Source organism: Ictidomys tridecemlineatus, chromosome 1 (assembly GCF_052094955.1).
Source record: "Ictidomys tridecemlineatus isolate mIctTri1 chromosome 1, mIctTri1.hap1, whole genome shotgun sequence".
Classification (NCBI taxonomy): Eukaryota; Metazoa; Chordata; class Mammalia; order Rodentia; family Sciuridae; genus Ictidomys; species Ictidomys tridecemlineatus.
In genome coordinates, this window is record NC_135477.1 from 166,611,240 (window position 1) to 166,636,929 (window position 25,690).

General features: G+C 38.8%; 2 protein-coding genes across 10 annotated transcripts in view; one reads left to right on the forward strand and one right to left on the reverse strand.

Moving 5' to 3' along the window:
* Nucleotides 1-12,616, forward strand: part of Cnot8 (CCR4-NOT transcription complex subunit 8) — a 52,781-nt gene extending 40,165 nt beyond the window's left edge. For 4 of the 7 annotated variants that reach the window (XM_078051493.1, XM_078051489.1, XM_078051496.1 and 1 more), the window contains 6 exons: nucleotides 1,643-1,826; nucleotides 3,315-3,508; nucleotides 6,176-6,337; nucleotides 7,365-7,509; nucleotides 8,419-8,529; nucleotides 12,130-12,616. In XM_078051493.1, the coding sequence (XP_077907619.1) occupies nucleotides 1,710-1,826; nucleotides 3,315-3,508; nucleotides 6,176-6,337; nucleotides 7,365-7,509; nucleotides 8,419-8,529; nucleotides 12,130-12,279 (879 nt within the window). In that variant the 5' untranslated portion in view covers nucleotides 1,643-1,709 and the 3' untranslated portion in view covers nucleotides 12,280-12,616. The remainder of the gene's footprint in view (nucleotides 1-1,642; nucleotides 1,827-3,314; nucleotides 3,509-6,175; nucleotides 6,338-7,364; nucleotides 7,510-8,418; nucleotides 8,530-12,129) is intronic. The other 3 variants (XM_078051512.1, XM_078051505.1, XM_078051517.1) reach the window with 3 other exon arrangements.
* A 1,897-nt stretch (nucleotides 12,617-14,513) lies between these two features.
* Nucleotides 14,514-25,690, reverse strand: part of Gemin5 (gem nuclear organelle associated protein 5) — a 46,933-nt gene continuing 35,756 nt past the window's right edge. For 2 of the 3 annotated variants that reach the window (XM_005325454.5, XM_040273439.2), the window contains 5 exons: nucleotides 23,567-23,818; nucleotides 21,412-21,574; nucleotides 20,340-20,838; nucleotides 17,828-17,924; nucleotides 14,514-17,279 (listed from right to left, as the gene is read on the reverse strand). In XM_005325454.5, the coding sequence (XP_005325511.1) occupies nucleotides 17,112-17,279; nucleotides 17,828-17,924; nucleotides 20,340-20,838; nucleotides 21,412-21,574; nucleotides 23,567-23,818 (1,179 nt within the window). In that variant the 3' untranslated portion in view covers nucleotides 14,514-17,111. The remainder of the gene's footprint in view (nucleotides 17,280-17,827; nucleotides 17,925-20,339; nucleotides 20,839-21,411; nucleotides 21,575-23,566; nucleotides 23,819-25,690) is intronic. The other variant, XR_005728446.2, reaches the window with a different exon arrangement.

A 25,690-nucleotide genomic window follows, 5' to 3' on the forward strand; every position in this document is an offset into this window, starting at 1 on the left:
GCCTGAATTTATTGTAGGGATAGAAAAAGAGAACGGGGATACTCTCAAGGGAGAGAGTGCTTCCTTTCAGACAACAGCTTTCCACATTTATTGAGATCTCAGAGAAGTTTCCAGAGAGTCCTGCCTAGGACTCTCTTTTGACTGACAGTGAAATGACATCATACGTTTAAGTTTCTACTGCCATGACCACTGTAGGTCACTTTGACCCATGCTGACCAGTTCTAATTGGAACCTCTTCTTACAGATTTTATGGTTAGGGGGTATTATCCTTATTTTCCTGAATTCTGGAGTCTTGTCTGTGAAAGGGTCACAAAAGTCCCTTCCCCATCTTCAAAGTAATTTGAGTTCTTCTTATTGACATTATTTTGGGCCTTCATTTCTCCTGCAGATAACAGGTAGTTTGCTGAGGAATGTGATATATTCTGTCCAGTTTAGCCAGATGGGTCTATGGATAAATTGCTTTTTGGAAAAGAAAGCACATAGGGGTCATTTTACAGAATTATTCCTTTAACCCCATGTTCCCGCTATTCATGTCTGTATGTTTCCTGTCTGTTAATCTCAAACTAGTGATCCTCTGGCCTCAGCCTTCTGAGTAGCTGGGGTTATTGGTGTGGTCCACTGTACCTGGCCATAGTATGCTTTTTGAGTTTTTTTGTGGTGCTGGGATTGATCCAGGACCTTGAACATGTTAAACATGAGCTCTATCACTGAACCCTCTCATGTGGCATTTATTGCAATAATAGCATTACCCTGAGGCTACATGATTTTTAATTTTGTCTTTAGAATATTTCTCTTCCCTAGTTTCATCCTGGAGGCATACCATAAATTATGTATACCTGCCTTCCTCTCTTCTTACTGTTGAATTGCTATTTAGTTTTTTTTAAACAATATTATATATTTAAAACTAGACATTAGTAACTTAAATTTTGATTTTCATTGTGGTTTTTAAGGTTTCAAATTAGCAAGTAGACTTGATTTTTACTGTTTACAGCCTACCTTTTATAATGTAGTTGCATAAATTTAAAGATTTCATTGTCTCCAGTCGTATTTGACTTGGATTGTGGGGAAAAATAATTTCCTTTTTTGGAGAATGAAAGGAGTCCCATGTCCTTCTTATTCATCAGGACTGCAAAGACAGGAGTGTGGACACTTGAATGAGAGAGTTTAGGTCTCCCTTTGTTATTTTAGGCTTTCAGAGATTGCAAGTACATTTAAAGGGCTAAAGTGATTCCTTAAGAAATATTTCCATGATTTGATCTTTGTGCAAAGTAACGTCAAAGTCATGGAAAAGGGCATATTTGTGGACCAAGGGAATAGTTAATCTTTAGAAGTCTGCAAAGTGCTGAAAAACTGGTTTAAGGTAGTGTATTCAATTTTGTGCTAAAAGACAATTTGGGCATATGTCCTTCAATAACTTTAGTTTCTTCAGGTTACAGAAATTTTGTGTGTGCCTGTGCTCATGTTTGTCTGTCTTGACAAAGGCAAGCTTTCCTGTCATATAAAATGGAAAATAAATATGCTTATTTTATCCTTTTAGCTTAAACTAATGAAGTTATGGCAAAATGTTGTTTTGATGTTTTTATTTTTGTTGACATACTACTGTACTAACTTACTTGATTTCAAAATATGTTTTTATATCTAGATCAGATCAAACATTGGATTACTTTCTCACTTAGTTAGCTAAAAGTGACTTCTCAGGTTTCTTCAGGATGCCTGCAGCACTTGTGGAGAATAGCCAGGTTATCTGTGAAGTATGGGCCAACAATCTAGAAGAAGAGATGAGGAAGATCCGAGAAATTGTGCTCAGTTACAGTTACATTGCAATGGTAAGGAGCACTATTCTATTTGATTTACTTTCTTGTGTGGACTCAAGAATGTTTAACGTGAAATTTTGAGAAGAAATTATTATATTTCTGTAAAGCCCTGGTAAGTTAAACTTCATAGAGTTTTGTATTGTTTTTATGAAACATGAGAGTGACCAGTGGGTCTCTGAGAAGGGTGTACTCTGTAATATAACTGTTTGAAAAGTTAAAGCAGAAATTGTATCAGCCCATATCACTATTCCAGTGATATGGTGAATTTGACTATAGTGTCTTTGAAGGTTTGTTTCTAGAATTTAAAAATCATAAGCCCTCACTTAAATTCCAGATTTCTGGCATCTCTAGAAAAAAAAAAATGAAGATTTGGAAATAGATGGTATGTACACATTCCTGCCTGACATCCAGTGGCTGGAGAGGACAGGGTATCTTGGAATTCCTCTTGTAGAGAGGCATGTGCTCTCTATTTTACTCCAGGGCCCATGGTTTGTTGTTGTTTCTTTCTTTCTTTCTTTTTTTTTTTTTGGTACTGAGGTTTGAACTCAGGGGCACTTGACCACTGAGCCATATCCCCAGCCCTATTTTGTATTTTATTTAGAGACAGGGTCTCACTGAGTTGCTTAGAGCTTTGCTTTTGCTGAGGCTGGCTTTGAACTTGGGGATCCTCCTGCTTCGGTCTCCCAAGCTGCTGGGACTATAGGTGTGCGCCACCGCACTTGGCCGAGTCCTTACTGTTTTCTTAGCTAGCTTGGTTTATTCTTTTATGTAAATTACCTGGAGTTTGTGACTCCTGTTTTAAAGGTAATATGGTTAAGTCTTTAGCCTGGTATTCAGAACTCTGTGATTTCTGTTCAGTCTTTTTATTCAAGATAAATGTGGTGTTGTTATTTTTTTCTGAGAGGCTATGTCACTTCCCTGTATTTCTATTTTAATTCATGGGTTAACTATCAATCTAGAATTTTTTTAAAAGAATGTTCTTAATTGATTAACTCTCTGTAGATATCCAACAACTACTTGTACTTACATCCTGCCTTGGTTGGTTGGTTATCTATCTATCTATCTATCTATCTATCTATCTATCTATCTATCTATCTATCTATTTATTGTGCACTACTGGGAATTGAACCCAGGGGTGCTCTACAAGTGAGCTATATCTCTAGCCCTTTTGTTTTTTATTTTGAGATAGAGTGTCACTAAGTTGCTAAGATGACCTTGATTTGTAATCCTGATGCCTCAGCCTCTGGAGTAACTGGGACTCAGGCATGGACTACTGCATCCAGCTGCTTAGGATTTTTAAATAGTTGTGCAAAGCTTTATGATTCTAGTGCTTCTTCAGTAGATATAAAAAGATCACTATTTCAAAATAGATTTTTTTGTGCCCAAGTGTGGGGTTTATCTCATAACTTTTATATATTGAAGCAAAATTTTATTGATGTAAATTTGTATTTCTGAATTATCAATTTGTGAAACCTAATGAGAGACTTTTTCCTTTTCTAGGACACAGAATTTCCCGGTGTTGTGGTCCGACCAATTGGTGAATTTCGTAGTTCCATAGATTACCAGTATCAGCTTCTGCGGTGCAATGTTGACCTTTTAAAAATTATCCAGCTGGGCCTTACATTCACAAATGAGAAGGGAGAATATCCTTCTGGAATTAATACCTGGCAGTTCAATTTCAAATTCAATCTTACGTAAGTTTCTGAGACACTTCTCTGTGTTACTTGTTGATCCTGCTATATCAGTGCAAACTGTGATTTCTACTGATTTTAAGTTTTGTTTCTACTGAACCCAGCTAGATGTTGAACATAATATAGTCAAACAGAGAATGGAATAAGGAACCTTAGAAACCCACTTAAAGAATTCTTAAAACTTAACATGAAAGACAACTTTGGGTTGAGAGTGCAGATCAGTGGTAGAGACTTGCCTAGCATGCACCCTAGGTGTAATCCCCAGCACCAAAAAAAAAAAAAAAAAGATAACTCAGTTAAAAATTGGTGCTGGTCATTGTGGAGCTTGCCAAGCTACTGGAGAGGCTGAGACATAAAGATCACAAATTAGCAATACCCTAGCAATTTAGTGAAATCCTGTCTCAAAATAAAAAATGAAAAGGGCTGGGGATGTGGCTCAGTAGCTAAGCACTCCTGGGTTCAGTCCTAGTATCAAAAAAAAAAAAAAAAAAAAAAGAAATGGCAAATGATCTGAATAGGGGTTTTGCCAGAGAAGATACAGAAATGGCCAGCTGGTGAGAGGATGCTCAATAATTAGTCAAATCAAAGCCACACTACTGGGCCTGGGGTTGTGGCTCAGTGGTAGAGTGCTCACCTAGCATGCATGAGACACTGGGTTTGATCCTCAGAACCACATCAATGTAAAATAAATATATTGTGTCCACCTAAAACTAAAAAATAAATAATAAAAAACCTCCCACTACTTCACATCTACTGGAGTGGCTATAGTTAAAAAAGATATAATGACTTAGAATAATATTTAATAATTAACAGAATTTAGCATAATGTAATTGAGTGTTGGTGAAGGTGTGAATATATTGAAATCCTTATACATTGCTGTTGGGAAAGGTAGACTTCTTTGAACTATTTTGGATAATAGTTTGACAGTTTCTCAAAAAGTTAAAGAGTTGCCACATGACCCAGCAGTTCCACTGCTGGGGTTATGCACAGGAGAAGTGAAAGCTTTACTTATTTAAAAATTGTACATAAGTTCATAGCACATTATTCAGAAGAGCCCAAAAAAGGAAATGATCCAAATGTCTATGACATGGGGAATGGATAATAAAATGTGGTTTGTCCGTGTGAAATAATGTTATTTTATTTTTTTGTGGGTTACTGAGGATTGAACTCACTCAACCACTGAGCCACATCCCAGTCATATTTTGTATTTTATTTAGAGACAGGGTCTCACTGAGTTGCTTAGCGCCTCGCTCTTGCTGAGGCTGGCTTTGAACTCATGATCTTTATGAAAAGGAGTGAAGTTATGATTCATGGTGCACATAGAGGAAACTTGAAGCATTGTCTGTTTTTTAAGAATAATTTTTTGACTGTTATTCATGTGTTTTGGAAATCTCTTTGAGGTTCAGATAATTTTAGGAAGTGATTGAATCTTTCAAGATCAGAGTGGTTTTTTTTTTTTATAAGAAACCTAGACCATGTAGGTTTTTTTTTTTAATATCTTTATTTTGTTTATTTATTTTTATGTGGTGCTGAGGATTGAACCCAGTGCCTCACATGTGCGAGGCAGGTGCTCTGCCACTAAGCCACAACCACAGCCCAGAGTGGTTTTTTTTTGTTTGTTTGTTTAAATATTTTTTAGTTATCAATGGATATTTTATTAATTAATTAATTTATTTGCGGTACTGAGGATTGAACCCAGGGCCTCACACTTTGCCAGGCAAGTACTCTCCTACTGAGCCATAACCCTAGCCCTATAATGGTTTTCTTTATGATTATTTCATGCAATTATATCTGGAAACAAAATTGTGAAATCTAGGTGTTGGGGTTGTGGCTCAGCGGTAGAGCACTTGCCTAGCACCTGCAAGGCCCCTTAGCACTACATAAAAATAAGTAAATAAAATAAGGGTATTATGTCCAACTACAACTAAAAAATAAATATGTAAAAAAAATTTGTGAAATCTAGTGGAAAAGGAGTTATTTAGCTTAATATATTTTCCTATTTTTGTATTTTGTGGGATTATAAATATTACTCCATTTAAATTGATGAGAATATCTTTACAGTGAAATATTATGCCAGAGTTAAAAAGGATGTTATTGAGTATTGATTTCAAAAGGTAATCTATGGTACACAGATATTGGGATGCAATTATATTTGTGTAGGTAGAGAAAATAGTACTATAAAAATAAATAGTTATTTCTGTAGGGTAGCATTATAGGAACATTAATAATATAATTCTCTCTCTCTCTCTCTCTCTCTCTCTATATATATATATATATATATATATATTTTACACACAGGAAATTTGCATCTTTTGTAATTAGGACATTTAGCTGGGGCAAAAATCTCATTTTTCCATCTATCACAGAAATAAGGGTTTTTTGCTTTATATGCTTGCTGATGAAAGATCTTTTTTTTGGTGGTGGTGGTGCTGGGGGATTGAACCTAGGGCCTTGTTCATGTGAGGCAAGCACTCTACCAACTAAGCTATATCTCTTTTTTTTTATTACATGTGCTATTAAAAATAAACATTTATTTGTATATCTCTATTTTTAAATTATGAAAAGTATTTCAAGAATATGTGTACTATAAATACAAGTTGATGGTACTATAGTTGCCTTCTACTTGTTTTGTGATCCACCAGCTAATTAAGAGAACACTTTGTTTTTCAGAGAGGACATGTACTCTCAGGATTCCATAGACCTCCTTGCTAACTCAGGACTACAGTTTCAGAAGCATGAAGAGGAAGGGATTGACACGCTGCACTTTGCGGAGCTGCTTATGACATCAGGAGTGGTTCTCTGTGACAATGTCAAATGGCTTTCATTTCACAGGTCAGTTCTAGAGAATGAGTATCTCTCTCTTGCTACCCTTTAGCAAGAATTGAATTCTTAGTTATTTTTGCAGTTCTGTTGGCTCTGTTCTATTCATCAGCAGCAGTTAGAAGTTGAAAATTGTAACTGAGCACAGTGGTGCGTTCCTGTAATCCCAGCTACCTCTGGCGGCTGAGGCGAGGGAATTGAAAGTTCAAGGCTAACCTGAGCAACTTAGACCCTGCCTCAACAATAAAAAATAAAAAGGGCTGGAGATGTAATTCAGTGATTGAACCCCTGGCTTCAAACCTTAGTACTGAAGAAAAAAAAACCAAAAAAACAAAACTCAAATGGTACTTACTTATAAGCTTCAGTTTTTCAGAAAACACTTTGAACATGTTGGTGCTTATATTGGTTTATGTTACATAGTATTGGACCCATCATTTGGCCATCAGTGGCTGTGTTTCCAAGTGGAAAGATGGAGGTTGGAAAGGATTACACCCTTGGTTGTCTTTGTACTTACTCTGGAATTTCCCAGTTATTCAAAATGCAGATTCCTGTTAGTCTTTTCAGTACTTTTGGATTTTTTTTTTTTTTTTTTTTTGGTACTGGGGATTGAACCCAGAGGCCCTCAACCACTGAGCCACATCCCCAGCCCTTTTTTAAATTTAGAGAGTGGGTCTCCCTAAGTTGCTTAGGACCTCGCTAAATTGCTGAGGCTGGCTTTGAACTTGTGATCCTCCTGCTTCAGCCTCCCAAGCCATTGGGATTATAGGCATGCATCACTGCACCTGGCACTTAAATTTTTGATGAATCAAACCCACATTTATAAATCCTTGGGTTCTCTTATTTCTTGCATGATAGCCTGTTATATGTTACTTAGTAGAAAGTTCACATTATAGTAGAGTATACTATTTGGAAGATTGAAAGCTCCTAACATGAGGTAGCATTATAAAGTTTAAGAAATAAAGTGGTTGAACATTGGGATCTGGTAACTGCTGTTTTTTTTTTTTTTTTTTAAATTTCCTTGCTTTATTCTTTCTTATAGTGGCTATGATTTTGGCTACATGGTAAAGTTGCTTACAGATTCTCGTTTGCCAGAAGAAGAACATGAATTCTTTCATATTTTGAATCTTTTCTTTCCATCTATTTATGATGTGAAATACCTGATGAAGAGTTGCAAAAATCTTAAGGTACAGAATATTTTTCTTAATATTAGCAAAGAGAAAAACAGAAAAGCAGACTTGTCATTTTGCTTTAGCCCTGTGTGTTCTGCATGCATTCTTTTTTTTTTTTTTTTTTGGTATTGGGGATTGAACTCAGGGGCACTTGGCCACTGAACCACATCCCCAGCCCCATTTTGTATTTTATTTAGAGACAGGGGCTCACTGAGTTGCTTAGCGCCTCAGCCTCCTGAGCTGCTGGGATTACAGGCATGTGCTACCCCTGAATCATTCTTGAGTTTCTGCTGGGTGCCACCTATTCTGCTAGATAGGGTGTCACATAGGACTGATTGATTTAGGATTTTTTATTATTTTTTTTAGTTGTTGATAGACCTTTATTTTGTTTATTTGTGGTGCTGAGAATTGAACCCAGTGCCTCACACATGCCAGGCAAGTGTGCTACCGCTGAGCCCCAGTCCCAGCCCTGATATAGGCAGTTGTCCATGCGGGATGACCTGGGCATGAAGGGAATTCTCTGTTCCTCTCATTCTAAGGCAGTGTTCTTCACCTGAGGCCCACAAAACCAGGGAAATATCTGGTAACATGAGGTGTATGTTCAGTGTGGGATGGGCTCTGTGTTGTGTCTGATTCTCAGAGGGGTTAGAGATTTGCTATCTAGAACTGGATTGGTGTTTATCATTTATTTAACCCATTTCTATATTAAAAATGTAGAAAAGAAAGGAGCCAGAAACAGAATGTTACACAATGTATCAGTTGGAGTGAAGTAGAATTAAATACCAAAAAGAGGATTGGGAGGCATATTAAGTAAATGGCCTCACTTTTTGCCACCACAATAAAACAAACTCTCAAGTGGACTTAGTTGAATCCAGTAGTGTAGTGTTGGGTCTATAATATTGTCTGTTCTCTGGACATCTCCAGGGAGGTCTTCAGGAAGTTGCTGATCAGTTGGATTTGCAGAGAATTGGAAGGCAGCACCAGGCAGGCTCAGACTCACTACTGACGGGAATGGCATTCTTCAGGATGAAAGAGGTAAACTCCATTGACTATGAGGACCTCTCTGAAGGGATTTGCTATTTAGAAACAACTAACTTGCTGAAGGATAAGGAGGTTGGTGATCTTTGTGGGCTCAGTTTCTCAAACCTTTATAGTTTCTGCTGGAAGTTAGTGGCCACTCTAAGAGCAGTTGTTTTTGTTTATTATGGTACATAATCAAATGTAGTTTGAGAGGCAGAAGCATTCTGAAGTGAACTACTTCAGAATACTCAAGTATTCTTGAGCATACTCAAGTCCAGAGTATATTTGGTGTTCCTAGCTGCTTTAATCCTTTAAGTTGTTTATTTTTCTTATTTTAAGAACAGGAACACATTTGTTAGGCCACTCATTTATGTATTGCTGAATTCTGTTAATTGTTAAATACATGGAGTTTACTCATTAATGAACACTGAATATTTCCTTTGATTTCTTACTTAATTCTAAGTTTTAAAATGTATTTGAAGAGATAGAAGAGTGAAAAACTGCTTTGAAAGATTAAAATGATTTTATTGACACCTTTGAGAAGTGAATTAGATTAATTGATACATTTCCTTGTGTTATTCCTAGTCACAAACCTCACTGTTAGCCATGTTCTGGGAAATTATGTTAGTCCACATTCCATCACTGTGATAAAATACCTAAAATGGGCTCTGTGTTGTGTCTGATTCTCAGAGGGGTTCTTAACCATAAAAGTTCAAGAAGTCACTACCCTAATGAATTGTTGGCATAAGAGGTTTGTTGTCTAGAACTGGATTGGCATTTATCATTTATTTAACCCATTTCTACATTAAAAATGTAGAAAAGAAAGGAGCCAGAGATATTCAACTTAAGGTGGAGAAGTCAGTTTTGGCTCACAGTTGTTATTGGCTTTGTAGTCTTGGGGCTGTGTTGAGGCAAAAAATCATGTCTGAGAGTGGGTGATGGAGGAGGCCTGTTCACCTCATGGTGGCTGGGAAGTAGGGAGAAGGAGGCGCTGGAGTCCCAGTACCCCTTCAAGGGCGCCCCCTCAGTGATCTAACTTACTTCCACTAGACCTTACCTCCTAAAGGTGCACCACCTCCCAGTAATGCCACATACTGGAGGCCTTCAACACAGGGCCTTTGGGGGTCATTGGAGATCTTATCTGTAACATTCTGCCTTTGACCACCAAAGGCTCATGTCCATCTCACAGTGCAAAATACATTGAGTCCATCTCCAAGAATTTTCAGATTGTTATAGTTACAGCATTCCTCCAAAGTCAGTGTTCAAACTCTCCTGAGACTTAAAGCAAACAGCTTTCAGCTCCAGTAAAAATAAACAAAACAAAACAAAACTAATTTTCAATTACATATTTCCAAGATAAAATGGCGTAGGGTAAACATTCCCATTCCAGAAGGGAGAAACAGGGCCTAGGAAAGGAAGGATTGAGCCAAAGCAAGACTGAAAACAAGCAGGGCTAACATTAAATCCTATAGTTTTGTCCAGCATCCTGTGTACACAGTGGCATGATGTGAATTCCAAAGGACTTTGACAGCTCTGCCTTCATGGCTAGAGACCATGTGGCCACTTTTGGGCTGGTTCTGCTTATGTTGTAGCTTCCCTTGCCCAGACATTTTGTGGCTTCCTTGAGTAGATGTTTTTTGTTTTGGGCATCTAACTTCCTGGGGTCTCCAGTGCAGCTTTGGCTTTACTGTCATGAATTCATGTATCACAGCTTTATGTGTCACCCTGTCAGGGGCTGCTTACAGGCATTTGACCCTGACATATACTGCTTGGTTCCCTGGCTTTCCTATGAAATCTTGGTGGAAGCCTTTGGGACCCCATAATTCTTGGCATTCTGCATGCAAAGTCAGCATCAAATGGACTGCCACGGTTTGTGGCTGGTCTGAGCTATTCCTGGGTCCATTTGAATCCTAGCTGCAACAGCCTAGTGCCTTGATAGCTGAACAAAGGAAACAAGAAAAACAATTCTATACATACCTTTATAAGCAGGGAACCCAAGGATAGTGGTGGTGGGGTTTTTTCCCTAAATCTTTGAGCCTGCCTTAGGTGGGGTCTTGCTGATCCCTGAGGTGTCCTCAAGGCATCTTTCCTGTTGTCCTTGTATAAAGTGCTTTGCTTCCTTTTAATGATTTTCATGGCACTAATTTTTTTTTTTTGCCCCAACTTTAAATAGACTTCTTTTCTGATCAAATTGCATGTTTTCCAGATCTTTCTGCTCTGATTTTTGCTCCCAGTTTCGCTATAAATCTGGCTAAAAGAAGCTAGCAGTATCCATGCTGTTGCCTGAATGCTCTGCTTTCTTGCAATTTCCTCTGCCACATAAACTTGTCTTTCATTTTTAAACTCAGCCTCCTACAAAGTTTCAGGGCATGAACAAAATGTAGACAAGTTCTTAGCCAGAATGTAACAAAAATGGACTTGAATCCATTTCCCAACAGAGTCCTATTTCTCTGAAACCTCATTAGCACAGCCTTTACTGTCTGCATTCCTATCAGCATTTTGATTTGGGCTCCTATCAGAATTGCCCATTAATCTCCACTCTAGCAAATTCAGGCTTTCTCTCACTTCTTTTTCCACACTTTTCCAACTTCTTCCTGCAAACCAGTTCTAAAGACTTCTGAGCCATATTGTGAGGAATAGTCACCAGTTTTCTGTTAGCTTTTGATTGCTGTGACAAAATACCTAAGACAATCAAAAGGATGAAAAGTTTATTTTGGCTTATAATTTCAGAGGTTTGAGTTTATTGTTGGTTGAGTATTGTTTTTGGACCAATGGCAGACCAGCATGACTGGGAATGTGTGGAAGAGGATATTTGTTCACTTCATGGCTGTTAGGAAATAGAGAGAAGGGAAGGGGCAGGGTTCCAATAAATAGCCCCTTAAGGGGCTAATGACCCTAATGACCTCCTTCCTCACACCAGGCCCCACCTCCTAAATGTTCTGCCACCTCCCAGTAGTACCACAGGCTTGTGACCAAGCTTCATTATGGCCTTTGGGGAAAACATTTAAGATCCAAACCATAACAGAAGTGTTTTGGGTTGGTGGTTCTCAACTGGGAATGATTTTGCTTCTCCCAATAATGTCTGGGGACATTTTGGGTCACCATAACTTGGTGGGGGAGGATGGTGTGCTGCTGGGCAGGAACACTGCTAAACATCCTGATACACTGCCAAATAAAGAATTATCTTGCCCAGTAGTGACATTGTTGAAATACCCTGCTCTAAGTGCTCAATGTCCATAACTCATGCCTTGTAACAATTCTGTTATCCCATTTTATACATAAGAACCATGGCTTAAAAATACTTGAAATGACATTGCCAGTGTTACAAGGTGAGTCAGTCTGAGTCCAGAGCCCAAAGTCTTAACTGCTGACTTGCCTGTGAAAGAGAAGGGGCAGGGGTACTAAACAGTACAGGGATCCTGCAGTAAGCAAATTCCTGAGAGTTCTGAGTTTACTAAGAATAAAAAGACTATGTACAGGAAAGGTGTGGAGCCCTTTAAAATTAGTTTCTAGTTTGCTAGATTTTCAGGGATTTTAGAGAGCTGAGAGGGGTGACGTGAAACTGGTATGACTCCTGGACTGATTCTCACTGCAGTTCTCTGTCCTACTCTGCAGTTATTTTTTGAGGACAGTATTGATGATGCCAAGTACTGTGGCCGGCTCTATGGCCTAGGCACGGGAGTGGCCCAGAAACAGAATGAGGATGTGGACTCTGCCCAGGAGAAGATGAGCATCCTGGCGATTATCAACAACATGCAGCAGTGATGACGGCAGGCTCTGCTGGGTGGGCCTGATCCCAGAGTGGTGCTTCCTGTGCTGACTGTGTACTCATCTTCCCCAAGAGAGAACACTTTTGAGCAAACTGTACCTGCCATCTGCATCGAGCAGAAAGACTTGTTTTACTGAAGACAGAAGATGTCTTTATTTTAGATCCACAAGAGGGGAATTTGCTCTGAATTTGTAAACAAGTCTTCCCTGTTCCTCATCCCCATGCCTCTCCTCTCCAGTTGCCTCTTACCACCAGCATCCAGGGCTCATTTGACACCTTTTAAAATATCCAGGACAGGTCTGAAACAAACTAGTAAAATGTATATAACTCTTACCTGTTGTCATTCTTTTTATTTTAAATTTGTTGCTGATCTCTAATGAAAGATTCTTGCTATGGTTCTCAGCTGAGCTGAGCGCTTCCAGGGAAAATGGTACAAAATGGTGTTCTTGGGAAATGGGTTATACATTTTGAGGTTTTTCCCTTTCCTTTTTTGACCCTTCTTGAGGACATTTACTTTCCTCATACTATGGTAGTCCTTTATGTACTGTTACATGGAAATGAATTGCCCACTGCTGAAATTTGAAGACAGTTTTACATCATCTGTCTACCCTTCATTCATGATCAACTCCAGGACGGATATTAAGTTGACCACTAAAGTACCTTGAAGTCTGTTCCACTGTGCCACTGAGATTTGGTATCACTCAGGCATCATCTGAGGTCATTTTAAATTTTCATATAATGAATTCGATCCTGAAGGAAATGAGGAAGTTCAGATTTTAGGGTCTTATGCATATTGTATTTTTAATAATGTGCTTTCAGATGGTTGTCTGTATTCTCCCACCTCTTCTCCATTTTCCCTGTTTAACTTTCAGCAAACTCCAGGAATTAGATGGATTAATGAGTACCAGGAATGAGACTCAAGTTACAGTAACTTATAAACAGGACAGTAAAGGAACTTGGTTTAGAGAGATCTCTTGGAGTAATATCCCACAAATGGGGATAGAAAGCTCAGGACTTTTTTTTTTGTTGTTGTTTTTAAAACTAATCATTTAAAAAGTACACTGTGATTTTTTGAATGACTACAGAATGGAGTTTTGAAAAACCAAAAACTTCTTTGGAATGGTGGAAATAAAAACCAGTAATTCGCTGAAGTGGATGAATAGTCTTGCATTTTAAAAGCTTATGGAAAACTCAATTTGAAATGATTAAAAAATGTCAAGTATTATAAGCTGGTATTTAAGATGCTTGTAAATATTATTTATGTTTTTAATTTTGTAAAATAAAGATTTTTTTAACCACTGGCATGAAGGTTTGGTCTTTGGAAGATGGAATGACACGGTAGGGTCTTGCCTTTATTATGTTACGTTAAAAACATTTCATCTGGTAGGAACTTGCTAAGGAACACCAGTGGACAGAATTGTCTGCTTCTTACCCTGCTGTCAAGCCTTGCTACGAAACCAATTTTATTTTCTGGGGCCACTTTTCTTTGGTGGATTAGCTTGTTGTTAATTAATGGAATTCTTTAGGATGTATGAATGTGAGGTATGTTAGACTTGGCTCAGGGTATTGTTTCTTTTTCTATTCTACTAAAAGTGTGTAATTATAAATCCAAAACAGAGCTAGTATTTAAAAATTTGTATCCAGTCTGGGTTTTGCTGTTGCCCAGGCCAACCCTGAACACCTGGGCTCAAGCTGTCCTACTGCCTTAGCCTCCTGTACAGCTGGGACTACAGGCATGTACCACTGTGCCCAGCAGATCTAATTTTGGCTGGGAGGGAGGTCGTGTATAAGGGCTATTTATTACTGTAAGATTTGGAAAGCTGCACTCAGCAGTCAAGGAACCCTGGCACTAATGAGTCTCTTACAGGTGTCCTTCCAAATTTGGATTAAAATAGGGATTTATCTTTTCTACAACTGAGAACAGAATTACATGTCAGGAGAAATGCTGAGATGAAGGGTAGAGGAACCCAAATGTTGAGTAGAGGTCTGGTCACTGCACGGGAGAGGCATGAGATTATTAAAGTGGTTTTAACTAAAGAACTGGCCAGAACTCTGCATAGTGTGTAAGTAGTCATTTTCAGAAAAGCATGGCGTAGAAGGGTCAACTTTGGGTATAGTTCAATCCTATATATACTGCCCAATATTTTGAATTCCCGTGTTCTGTTGTTCTGGTAAGGTGGACTGTCAGCCACAAGCCACTGCTGGAATGAATGAAGTCACTTCAGAGCTCTTTTAAGTCCAAGCTACCAGTGAATTAATTTTCTCATTTATTCAAGTCAGTGAATTCTCATTGAGCACCTACAAAGTACCGGACACTTGCTAAGTTCTCTACCCTCCCTGGAGTTTACAATTTCCCTGTGTTGTCAGACAGTAAATAATTCACACAAATACAGTTTAACGTATGAGTCACTGGGGTTGACATTGAGGGAGTATTTTCAGAGAAAGGGCATTTAGGCGGAGAATTAAAAACGGGTTAAGTCATCCAGGGGAACAATATAGGTAAACCCCCAGAAGTGACAGAATTAAAGTTGGTGTGTTCCAGCAATAAGACTATTGTGGCTGGAATCTAGGAGCAGGATGATAGTGGCCAAGAGGTGGCATGGGAACAGGCTTGCCCATGTAAACTACATTGAAGATTTGTGTACACCACCCCCCCCCTCCACAAGACTCATGGGAAAGGTTGTTAAGAAGGGAACTCACAAAGCTAGAGGAAGAATGGAGAATTAGTAATCGTGCATTCAGAGAAACTCTGGAAGGCCACTGCAATCATCCAGGTAACTAGGTGGTGGTAACCAGATGTTGATCTGGGATGTTGTAGGGGTAGGGGGAGATCCAAAACGATTACTTGGTGATATATCTTTGCCACTTAAGTACCTGAGTCATCTGCTTGGTGCTCTGGCTTATTATGGTTCTGATAATTAGGGAGATATAAATGATAATTATTTACTCAAATTATAATAAACATACTATACAGTATTAGACTAGGGAAGGAGTTTAAGAGGAAGATGAGTTGTTTGTTATACTTCTGCTATTGTTTTTTTTTTTTCCTTTTCAGAGAGGAAAGCAGATGCACATTCAAGGGAGAAAGGATATCTCAAGGGAGAGACATTTTTTGGGGTTAAGTTAAAAGTACACATTCAAGGGAGAAATGTGGACCATCGATAGGAGACAGCCTTGTTTTTATTGCAGTTTTCAAGTAGCAGTTCTTGAATCTTACCAAGTAGTATTTGTATTTGTGCAGAGCTCCTCCTCCCACAGGTAATGTTTTAGTGAATCACACAGGAGTTTGGAATTTCTAGTTTAATAACTGCTCATTACTCAAGTGGGAGGGAATACATTTTTTTTTTTTTTAATTTGTTGTGGAACCTGCCATCTAGTCTGCAGTTAGCCACACCCATTTATCTTTGCATTCAAAAAGATTCTCTACCCTTAGGACCACTGCATCTTCTTATTAAAGTTCAGTTACTATGTAAAGGACTATGAGGATTTAAATTTTACTATATTTCCTTTTTGTGATTTAGCATTTTTTTAAACATTAAAGCTAGGCACTTACAAATGTCTTTTAAACAAAACTGTCTCTCAAGCCTTTTTCTTATCTGAGAGTCTCTGTTAATTTCATTCTTGCTGTTTTTACAACTCCAACCTTAGGAATTAATTGAAAAACTAGATACCAAGCAAAAAAGCCTTCACAATGAATCTTAAAAGAAAACAGTTCAATTATTGGGAAGGTGTACTCCCTCCCCCACCTGAGATTGTCTAATTTTCCTGTCTTAGTAACTGGATATGAAATATTGTTCAACTGTTTAAATCTGCAGAAGGAAGAATAAGAATTTACAAGGGCTGGGGTTGGGGCTCAGTGGTAGAGTGCTTGCCTAGCACACATGAGGCCCTGGGTTTGATCCTCAGCACCACATAAAAATAAATAAACAAAGGTATTGTGTCCATCTACAACTAAAAATATTAAAGAAAAAACCAATTTGTAATTAAATAGTATTAGGGTTCCTTTGTGGAATGTCCAATGATCCAAAACTTATATACATAAAATTAAGAATATGCATTTTTCTTCAAAGAGTATTTGTGGTTTTAATTCTCAAAAGGGTTCTGTGACCACAAAAGATTAAGAATCACTGAAATAATTTCTTCCTGAGCTAATTGATCACCATCAATCATTTGTCATAAAACTGAAGGAAGGGATAACACACATTTGAGATAATTCTTTGTTCCTGTAAAGCTTTAGTAACTGATTTGTCCAAATAAGCAATTCTGTAAAACAATAAAATCAAACTTTCAACCTAAAGTTCAGATGAAGGATCAAGAGTCAACATGATGAGAAAGGCCTATATCACTTTCAAACTTGAGTCTTGGAAAGAGTATATGTGGGAGAGCCTAGGTTTTAATAAAAATAATTAAAAACAAAACTATACTAATAGTCATAAAATGTGGCAATTCCACCTTCAACAAAAATGAGATGTTTATGATCAGGTGAAGTATTTATAAAGGTAGCTGTGTTCAAGAACATAACACTTTGGGTGGTTACAAAAGTTTCTCCTCTTTGGGTGAAACCTGCATAAGGCTTTAGAGATGACATAATCACTCTGCAGGTTATTAGTTCTGAGCAACTATTGCTGGCTTCCCGTGATCTTGAGTTCCAAGTCAGACTCCACTGTGTCTAAGGGTAGACAGTTGATTCAAGCTTAACCCTCACTGTATTAGTCTGTATCACTGCAAACACATCTAGGGATCAGAGTGAATGCCTGGCGAGATGTAACTGCAGAGTTGAAAGATGTCAATAATTCTGTGGCACAGTTTCTGCAAGGTCCCTGAAAGTTCACGTGCAGAAGGTCTGGCAGTGTCTTTTGTAAGCTTTAGTGTTGCTGTATTTCTGAAGGAGTTCTTGGGCCTGTTGCTGCATTTCTTGGGTCACACAACCAGGGTACTGGGACCCAATATGAAGCAGGACGAGGCAGCACTCCAGCACATCTGGGAAGGGCCAGGTCTGAAAGATGTAAGGATGAATAAAGACATATTTGCAAAAGAGCCAGAGACGACACTACTAATCCAGATTCATCTAATCATTCTTCTCAGGCTGGACTGAGCCATTTCTCTCATAAATGACATGCAAAACTACGGTGGTTACTAGATTTCCTTGTCAAGTGATCATTTTTCTAGTGGCCTACTAAAATCAACTCAAAAAATGCTGCTGCTCTTCTTCTAGAGCCACAGCCAATTTTCTTACATACATATTTGTAAGCTATCATATATGTGGCACCATTTACATTTTACTTCTTACTTCCAATTGTAAAATGTTTGATTTGATTTCTCTTTGGACTCAGTTTTCAGACTATCTTGTGTGATCAATAATTCTAGTTTCATTTCCACAAAACATTTTAGCTAACCAGAAACAACTGGATCCTAAATTTTTAAATACATAAATATTTAGATTTTAGAGACTGAAGAGAGAAGTAGATTACCTTTAAAAATCTGCAGAGTCAAGTGATAACACAAAAAGTAGTGTCTTATCAGAAGAACTGCTATAGAGCTTACCTTAATGCTCTCAGGAAAGTCAGCCATTCTTTTGTTTGCCTCCGTAAGCCTTTTGGTTAATTCAGGTAGAGAGACCATCTCATTTTTTTCTTCTTTACTAGTAATAATAATAAAGTACAAGTCAGGTGTCTTGCCTTTAACTTTCCCCCTTAATTATTTTTATTATGGTAAAATACACATATCATAAAATTCACTGTCTTGAACATTTTTAAGTACACTTTTTCTGTAGTATTGAACACTTTCCCCTGATGTTGTAAAATCATCATTACCATCCACACCCAGAAATCTGTTTCTTTTTATCTTGTAAGACTGAAATTCTACATACATTAAATGATAACTCTCCATTCTCTGCTTCCCCCCTCTTGGCAGCCACCACTCTACTCTGCCATACAGTTGGAATCACAGTCTCTATCTTTTTGTGACTGGCTTATTTCACTTGGCATAATATCCTCAAGATTCATTCTCAAGAGCTGTAGATAAGCAAGGAAGGAAATTTTGACATTCTCTCTCTCTGGATATTTAGGTTGTTTCCTTGTTTTAGCTCTTTTGAATGGCTCTGCTATAAACATGGCTGTACAATTCTGAGACCTTGCTTTTTAATTCTTTGGCTGTATATGCAGAAGTAAAATTGCTAGATCATATGGTAATTCTGTCTTTAATTAGATGAACTGCCTATTGTTTTCCATAGTGGTTGTCTCGTTTATATTCCTACCTTTATGCAAAAGGTTCTAATTTTTCTATACCCTCATCATCACTTGCTACTTTTTTTTTGGCAGGGGGTGGGATATTGGGGATTGAACTCAGGGACACTTGACCACTGAGCCACATTTCCAGTCCTATTTTTTGAAAAAAATATTTATTTTTTATAGTTGTAGTTGGACATAATACCTTTATTTTATTTATATATTTATATGTGGTGGTGAGGATTAAACCCAGAGCCTTGCACATGCTAGGTGTGCGCTCTACTGCTGAGCCACAACCCCAGCCCTGTTTTGTATTTTATTTTGAAACAGGGTCTCACTGAATTACTTAGCATCTCACTTTTGCTGAGGCTGGCTTTGAACTTGCCATCCTCCTGCCCCAGCCTCCTGAGCTGCTGTGAATATAAGTATGTAATGCCACCATGCCTGATTATATCTTGCTATTTTTCTTTTTTATAGTAACCATCATAATGGATATGATGTGCCTTGTGTTTCACTGAAGTCTTGATTTGAGAGGGCAATTTAATTTGAGGTGATTTACTCAAAGGCAGGGAGGGCCTCATGCATTCCTGGTAAGCGCTCCAATACTGAGATACACCACAAGCCCAGACATAAATTTTTCAAAATGTACTATTGTTCTTCACCATTTTCCAAATCCTTCAGACACACAGCTCCAATAATAATAATTTAGGACTTTTCTGCATTTGACTGAAGTCAAATGTAGGCCTAGGTTTCTCTAGAAGATGGTTACACTGAGCCAGGGCTCCTAACTACAGAGATGTGTGGATGCATTATTTTTTTTCTGTGCAGAATGTTTCTTAAGCTTCTTAAAGGGGTCCTGTGACTCAACACTAAGCCACAGATTAGAGTCCACCCAGGCCTTGTGTAGGCTGGGCGGCACTTTACCACTGAGCTATAACTTTAGCCCTAACCCATGTTTTCATGGGAGCATTTTGAAAGGATTTAAGGCTTCAAAGTTTATTTTTTTTAAGGTAGTAATAATAGCTATGTTTATTGATTGTTCTAGTATTTTCTGGGCTTTGTGCTAGGGAACATAATGAAGGTAAAAGGTACTTAGCATAATAACCAAGCAGAAATTATCGGTCACTTGAAGCTTCCAGCAAAGCTCTGTAGTGGTCAGTGATTGGCTCCTGTCCTCCACTGGCCTGTTTTCACTGGACATGATTAGGAAGTGACAGCATCCCATAATTTAGATTTTGTCAGCTAAGTGTGCAGTTTTATACACTACTCTTTGTGTGTGTGTTTTTTAATGGTATAGAATAGAATTGTTTTTCATTAATGATGCAGTCATGTGACTCCACATTTTATATGACTGATTTTTTGTGGGGGAGGTAGGAGTTGGTAGCCTCATTTTTTTTTTTTTTTTTGGTGGTGGTACTAAAGCTAGGAACTTCTGCCTCTGAGTTACATCCCCAGCTCTTTTTAAAGTTTTATTTTGAGAAAAGGTCTTTCTCAGTTAGCCAGGCTAGCCTTGAACTTGAGATCCTCCTGCCTCATCAGCTTCTTGAGTAGCTGGGATTATAGGACTGTGCCTATGCCAGGCTCTGGTATATCCTTGGTGAGGAAACTAAAGCTGAGACATTAAGAGGCTTGCCTGAGGTTATTTGGTAGGGCCAGACCCTAGAACTCACATCTCATTTTGAAGTCGGTGCCTTTGGAATTTAACTTAAATATTGTATTATGCTGTTTCCAAATGACTCCAATCATTTACATCATGTACTTGAGACATAATGACATGAGAGTCCAGGAGGATAATTTTCATTCTGTGTTGTGCTCAACTCAGTACTTACCGCTGGCTCTGAGGACTAGCAAGGTCTTCTTCCTGTTCAGGTTCATTCTTATCGGGACCATTGGCTGTGGATTTACAGAGCTGACTTTTCTGGTGTTGACGGATCATTTCTGCCAAAGTCTCTTGGACTTCAGCAACAGTTCTGCGTGAGTTTTGGAGACTGGCATGCTTTTCTGAAAAGAGTTCCTTACAAGCACTCAGCACTCGCTTACTTTCTTCTGTGAGTCTCAATAGTAGTTCTGCAGGTCTGCTTGGCTCTGGCTGAGGAGCAGCTTCAGGGTCAGTCTCTTCAGCCCTGGCACTGTCCAGCTGCTCAACAGAGAGAGTCCTCCCGTGACCAGCCCTCGCCGAGTCACTGGACTCAGGGCAAGGACTGGAGAGAGACCACCAGATTTCATACAGACGCCCGTAAATAAAAAAGGCCTCCAAACTTTTGAAAGCTGGTATGGCTGGGGATTGATGGTCAGTTTGTCCCAGTTTGTCTCTTAGGTAGTCACAGCCTAGGAGAAGAAGGAGAGTACCAAGTTGTACATTTCTCTATTTGCCAGAAATCTGGCATCTTGCCCTGTTACCCAAGAGGAACACCCCAAGGAAAAGGACAGAAGGGATTGCACACTTCTCCCCAAAGCCAGCTGAAGCTAAGTACTTCCTGGCATGGGACAGTATGCCATCTGTCTTACTACAGGCTCTGGGGCACAGTGACTGAGGTAAGATCACAATGTGCTCTGAAAAAAATCACAATGATTTAGTTCAGTGATGAACTGCGCAGCTCAAGGAAGGTCTTTTACTGTGCTTTTCTAATCTTACTAGCTTGTGTCGCATTAACATTTCTGTTCCTCTTAAACTGGGGTTAGAAAGTGGGAAGGCAGTAAGGTGGGCAGGTAAAGGAAAATAGTGTAGACATCCTGGTTACCTCTTAGGAGCTTGAATCAGAGAATTCAAACTTGCTATCAAATGACACAACTTGGCCAATCTTCATCTTTTAATAACCCTGATACTCCTGGTAATACATAGTTGTGTATAGGTTGTCCATTAATGGGTGTGCCCCAGAGGCAGAGATGGGGGTCACTTACCATCAGGGAGAAAGGCCGAGTAGACTTCTTGCATGATGGTGAAGTTCCCAGAGTCGTAGCTACGGATCACAGCCCGAAGCAGTGCTTGCACAGCCTCATCCCAGGAGGCCACCTGTTGGCTCAGCACTGCCAAGGTCAAGTCATGGCAAATATGAAGCAGGAGCTGGAGAGGGGCCAGAGTTTCAGTTAAACCTCCTTTTGTGGCAGGCACTGCACGTAGGTACACTCAAGTCACAATTCTGAAAGATCCTATTTTCACAACCCATCTTTGCTTCCCCATAAGAAACTTTCATATCTACTTTCATAGCAACATACAATATCTGCAATTAAAGTGTCACACTGAGAAAATGCCTTTACATTTTCATTTCCTTTAAATAAAAACTATAATAAAAATAAAAGCTCACAGTATAATTAAGATACAAATCAACCAGTTTTAGATACATAATCTGATGAATTCTGGCAAATGTATAGTTTGGTACCGTATCACCAAAATCAAGATAGAACACCTTCATCAACCAAAACTATTCTGTGCTCCTCACTCTAGCCCCTGGAAAACACTGATCTGTTTCCTGCCACTTCAGTTTTGTTGTTTCTAGAATTTAGATAAATTGGACCACAGTATCTTATGGTCTTTTGTTTCTTTTAATTAGCATGTTTTCAAGACTCACTGACATTATTTGTGCAGCAGAAATGTGTTCCTTTTGTTTTCTGGTAAAATATTTCATTATATGAATGAACCAGTTTTTTTTTTGAGGTACTGGGGACTGACCCAGGAACCCAGGTGGGGGCTTACCCACTGGGCTACATCCCCAGTCCGTTTCTGTATTTTATTTAGAGACAGGGTCTTGCCAAGTAGCTTAGGGATTTGCTTAAGTTGCTGAGGCTGGCTTTGAACTCATGATCCTCCTGCCTCAGCCTCTGGAACTGCTGGGATGAATGGTATGTGCCATCGCACCTGGCCCAAATGCACCTCTGTCTGCATATGGATTTACCAGTGGATGAATATTTGAGTTGTTTCTAGTTTGGGCTATTGTGAACTAAGCTGGTACAAATGACTGTATGCAAGTATTCGTATGGATAATACCTGATTTCATTTCTTATAGTGAAATATCTAAGCAATGGAATTGCTGGGTCACACAGTACGTGTATATTTAACTTTAGAAAAAAACTAAGGCAGCCTTGGTGAAACATGCTTGTAATCCCAGCTAGTTGGGAGACAGAGGTGAAGGATTGCAGCCTGCACAACAACACGAAATCCTGTAATTTAGTACCCAGAACTGCAAAAGATAAAAATAACAACAAAAAACCCTGCCAGACTGTTTTCCAAAGCCCCCCCCCCTAAAAATTTAAAAGGATCCTTTCATTTTAAAATGTAGGGGGCTGGAGTTGTGGCTCAGTGGTGGAGTACTTGCCTATCATGTGTGAGGCACTGGGTTTGATCCTCTGCACCACATATAAATAAATAAATAAAATAAAAATAAAGATCCATCAACAACCAATTAAAAAAAATATATATATATATATAAAAATGTAGGGGCTGGGGCTCAGTGGTAAAGTACCTGCCTCGCACGTGTGAGGCACTAGGTTCGATCCTCAGCACCACTTATTTATTTTATAAAGAAAGAAAGAAAGATATTGTGTTCATCTACAACTAAAAAAAATACTTAAGAGATAGATCAAGGCATATTCACAAAATGGACATAGGCAATCAAAATAAATAAACTTGATCTCTTTGTATCAAAATGGGTAATTTTACAGTGGCCACTGAAATAAACAAGTCACAAAATAATATATATGGTACAACACAGAAACTGCTTTTGATGAGCCAGGAAATGGTGATGGGGCTGAGAAAAGGAACAACAGCGATTTCAATTTTTTCCTACTTTTGAACCAAACAAAAAACCCCAAATGAATATGTGTATTTACATTATTCTGTTTTTCTCTATACTATTCAGACTTAGAAAAAAAAATACTGACCCAAGACTACTTCAAAGCTAAAAGGCTTTAAGTAATCTACGGGGTTCTGTACCTGCCTTGTTTTTTTTTTCTGAAATGCAAACTTTATTTTACCTGCTTCCCTATTATACTGACATGAATTAAGGAAGCCTTGTAACCGAGTGATTAGTATCAAGTGCTGGCATAGATACCCAGGTACCTGTTTGGAGGGAGTGTTATTTGTGGCAGATGGATACTGGACATTTTGCAGCTTCTGAAAGACAGCCTGATACTGCTCTGGGGTGTCCAGGTTGAAAATGCTCTTCCATACTTCAGTCACTCTCTGGACAAACGGCCCTTCGGTGCCTGTGGCCCAAGCGTGGTAAGAAGAGAAGCCTTTGCCTTCTGGAAGCTGTTTTTCCTCAAGATGCCTGCACAGTAGCTCAAGCAGGCAAAACACGAGTCTCTGACTCTGGGATCCAACAACAAAGAGGAGAAGCATTACACAGAAAAGCAATTGATTCCCTAGAGAGTTTTCCCCGTTCTTGAAAGTATTCCCCTTTGCATCTGCAGCAACCAAGTCCCATCATTGTGAACTGCCTGTTCAAGTCAAGTCATATATGAGTGGGAAAAAGAGGCAGAGTCTAATAGATATTTTCCAGGGGTCTTTTGGGGGAATTCTATCCTTTGGTCCTTGGAGCCCAAGAAACCATTTTTATAACAAATCCTCAACTATAGTATCTTTTACTATAATTTAAGCTGCATATAAGGCCAGCCACCTAAAACTTGTGGCCCAGTTTGAGAAAAGATGGGCTGGGCTTATCAGGTTCCTTCTACCTTCCCAAACCCCAGAATGAAGAATACAGATGTAATGCATAAAGGCTGAAAGTATTGGGACATACAAGCTTTGCAGATCTGAGGGAGGGGCATGGAGCACAGACCATCTCCAAGCAGGTTTATAAAGGAATCATTTGATACAGAACAAAAGCAAAGACCATACAGTCAAAATGCACTCTTCAGAAAATTTAGTACAGCTGATAGGTGAAATAACTGTTCTGACTTTTTTTTTTGTTGTAAATTAAAGTCTCTTCAGATTTTGGTCATTTTATAAAAAATAAACTCTGTGGTACTCTTTTTTAAGATATACCATTTGTGCATCCATTTTTTATTTGCTCTTTCTAGAAAGCTACTCCCCATGTAGCATTTTCTTTGGACTTTAAATACTCAGCTAGGAACTGTCTTAAGCCTATTTACTATTGCTAGGGAAAAGGAATTTAAAAAACTCATTACTGGCTGGGTGTGGTGGTGTATGTCTGTAATCCCAGCAGCTCCAGAGGCTGAGGCAGGAGGATTGTGAGTTCAAAGCCAGCCTCAGCAACAATGAGGAACTAAGCAACTCAGTGAGACCCTGTCTCTAAATAAAATACAACACAGGGCTGGGAATGTGGCTCAGTGGTTGAATACTTGAGTTCAATCACTGGTACAAACAAACAAACAAACAAACAACAACAAAAATCCCCAAAAACAAAGAAATAGAAAATCAACACTAAAAACAACCTCATTAGTATCTGACAAACAGATTTCTAAAAGGGACCAAATGTGTATATTCTTTGGAAACTGAGTGAAGAATGCCAATGCTTTAAATATCATCTCAGTTTTGATGTGTTAAAAAAGACATTGGTACGTTACTCATCATTATTTTTTTATTGCTGCAGATCAAACCCAGGCCTTCAGGCACACTAGGAAGTGCTCCACCACTGAATTACATCTTCTACCAAATTATTCATTTTTAGCTACATAGGGACAAATAAGCATTTAAGAAATAAAACACTTCTATTTCCCTACATATTTTTATAATTTTTTTATAGCCTACAGCTGACGAGAGGTGTTACAGGAAGAGCACCATGAGTTTTGTTGGAGGCCAACCATGCTCTCCCTTCCAGGATGACCCTGCTGATTACATCAACGCAGAAACACTAGACTATAACCCAGAGGCTGGGGCCTAAAGGCTATTCACAGATTTTTTTTTTGGGGGGGGGTACCAGGGATTGAACTCAGGGGCACTCGACTACTGAGCCACATCCCCAGCCCTATGCTGTATTTTATTTAGAGACAGGGTCTCACTGAGTTGCTTAGCGCCTCACCATTGCTGAAGCTGGCTTTGAACTCACGATTCTCCTGTCTCAGTCTCCCAAACTGCTGGGATTACAGGTGTGTGCCACTGTGTCCGGTTTCACAGATGTTTTGTTTAAACTGATGAGCAAGGGAATTATTATGAATGTCCACATTACCTCTTGTAAGTACAGTAACTGAGAAGACATGGTACTTCAGTGGGATAAAATGG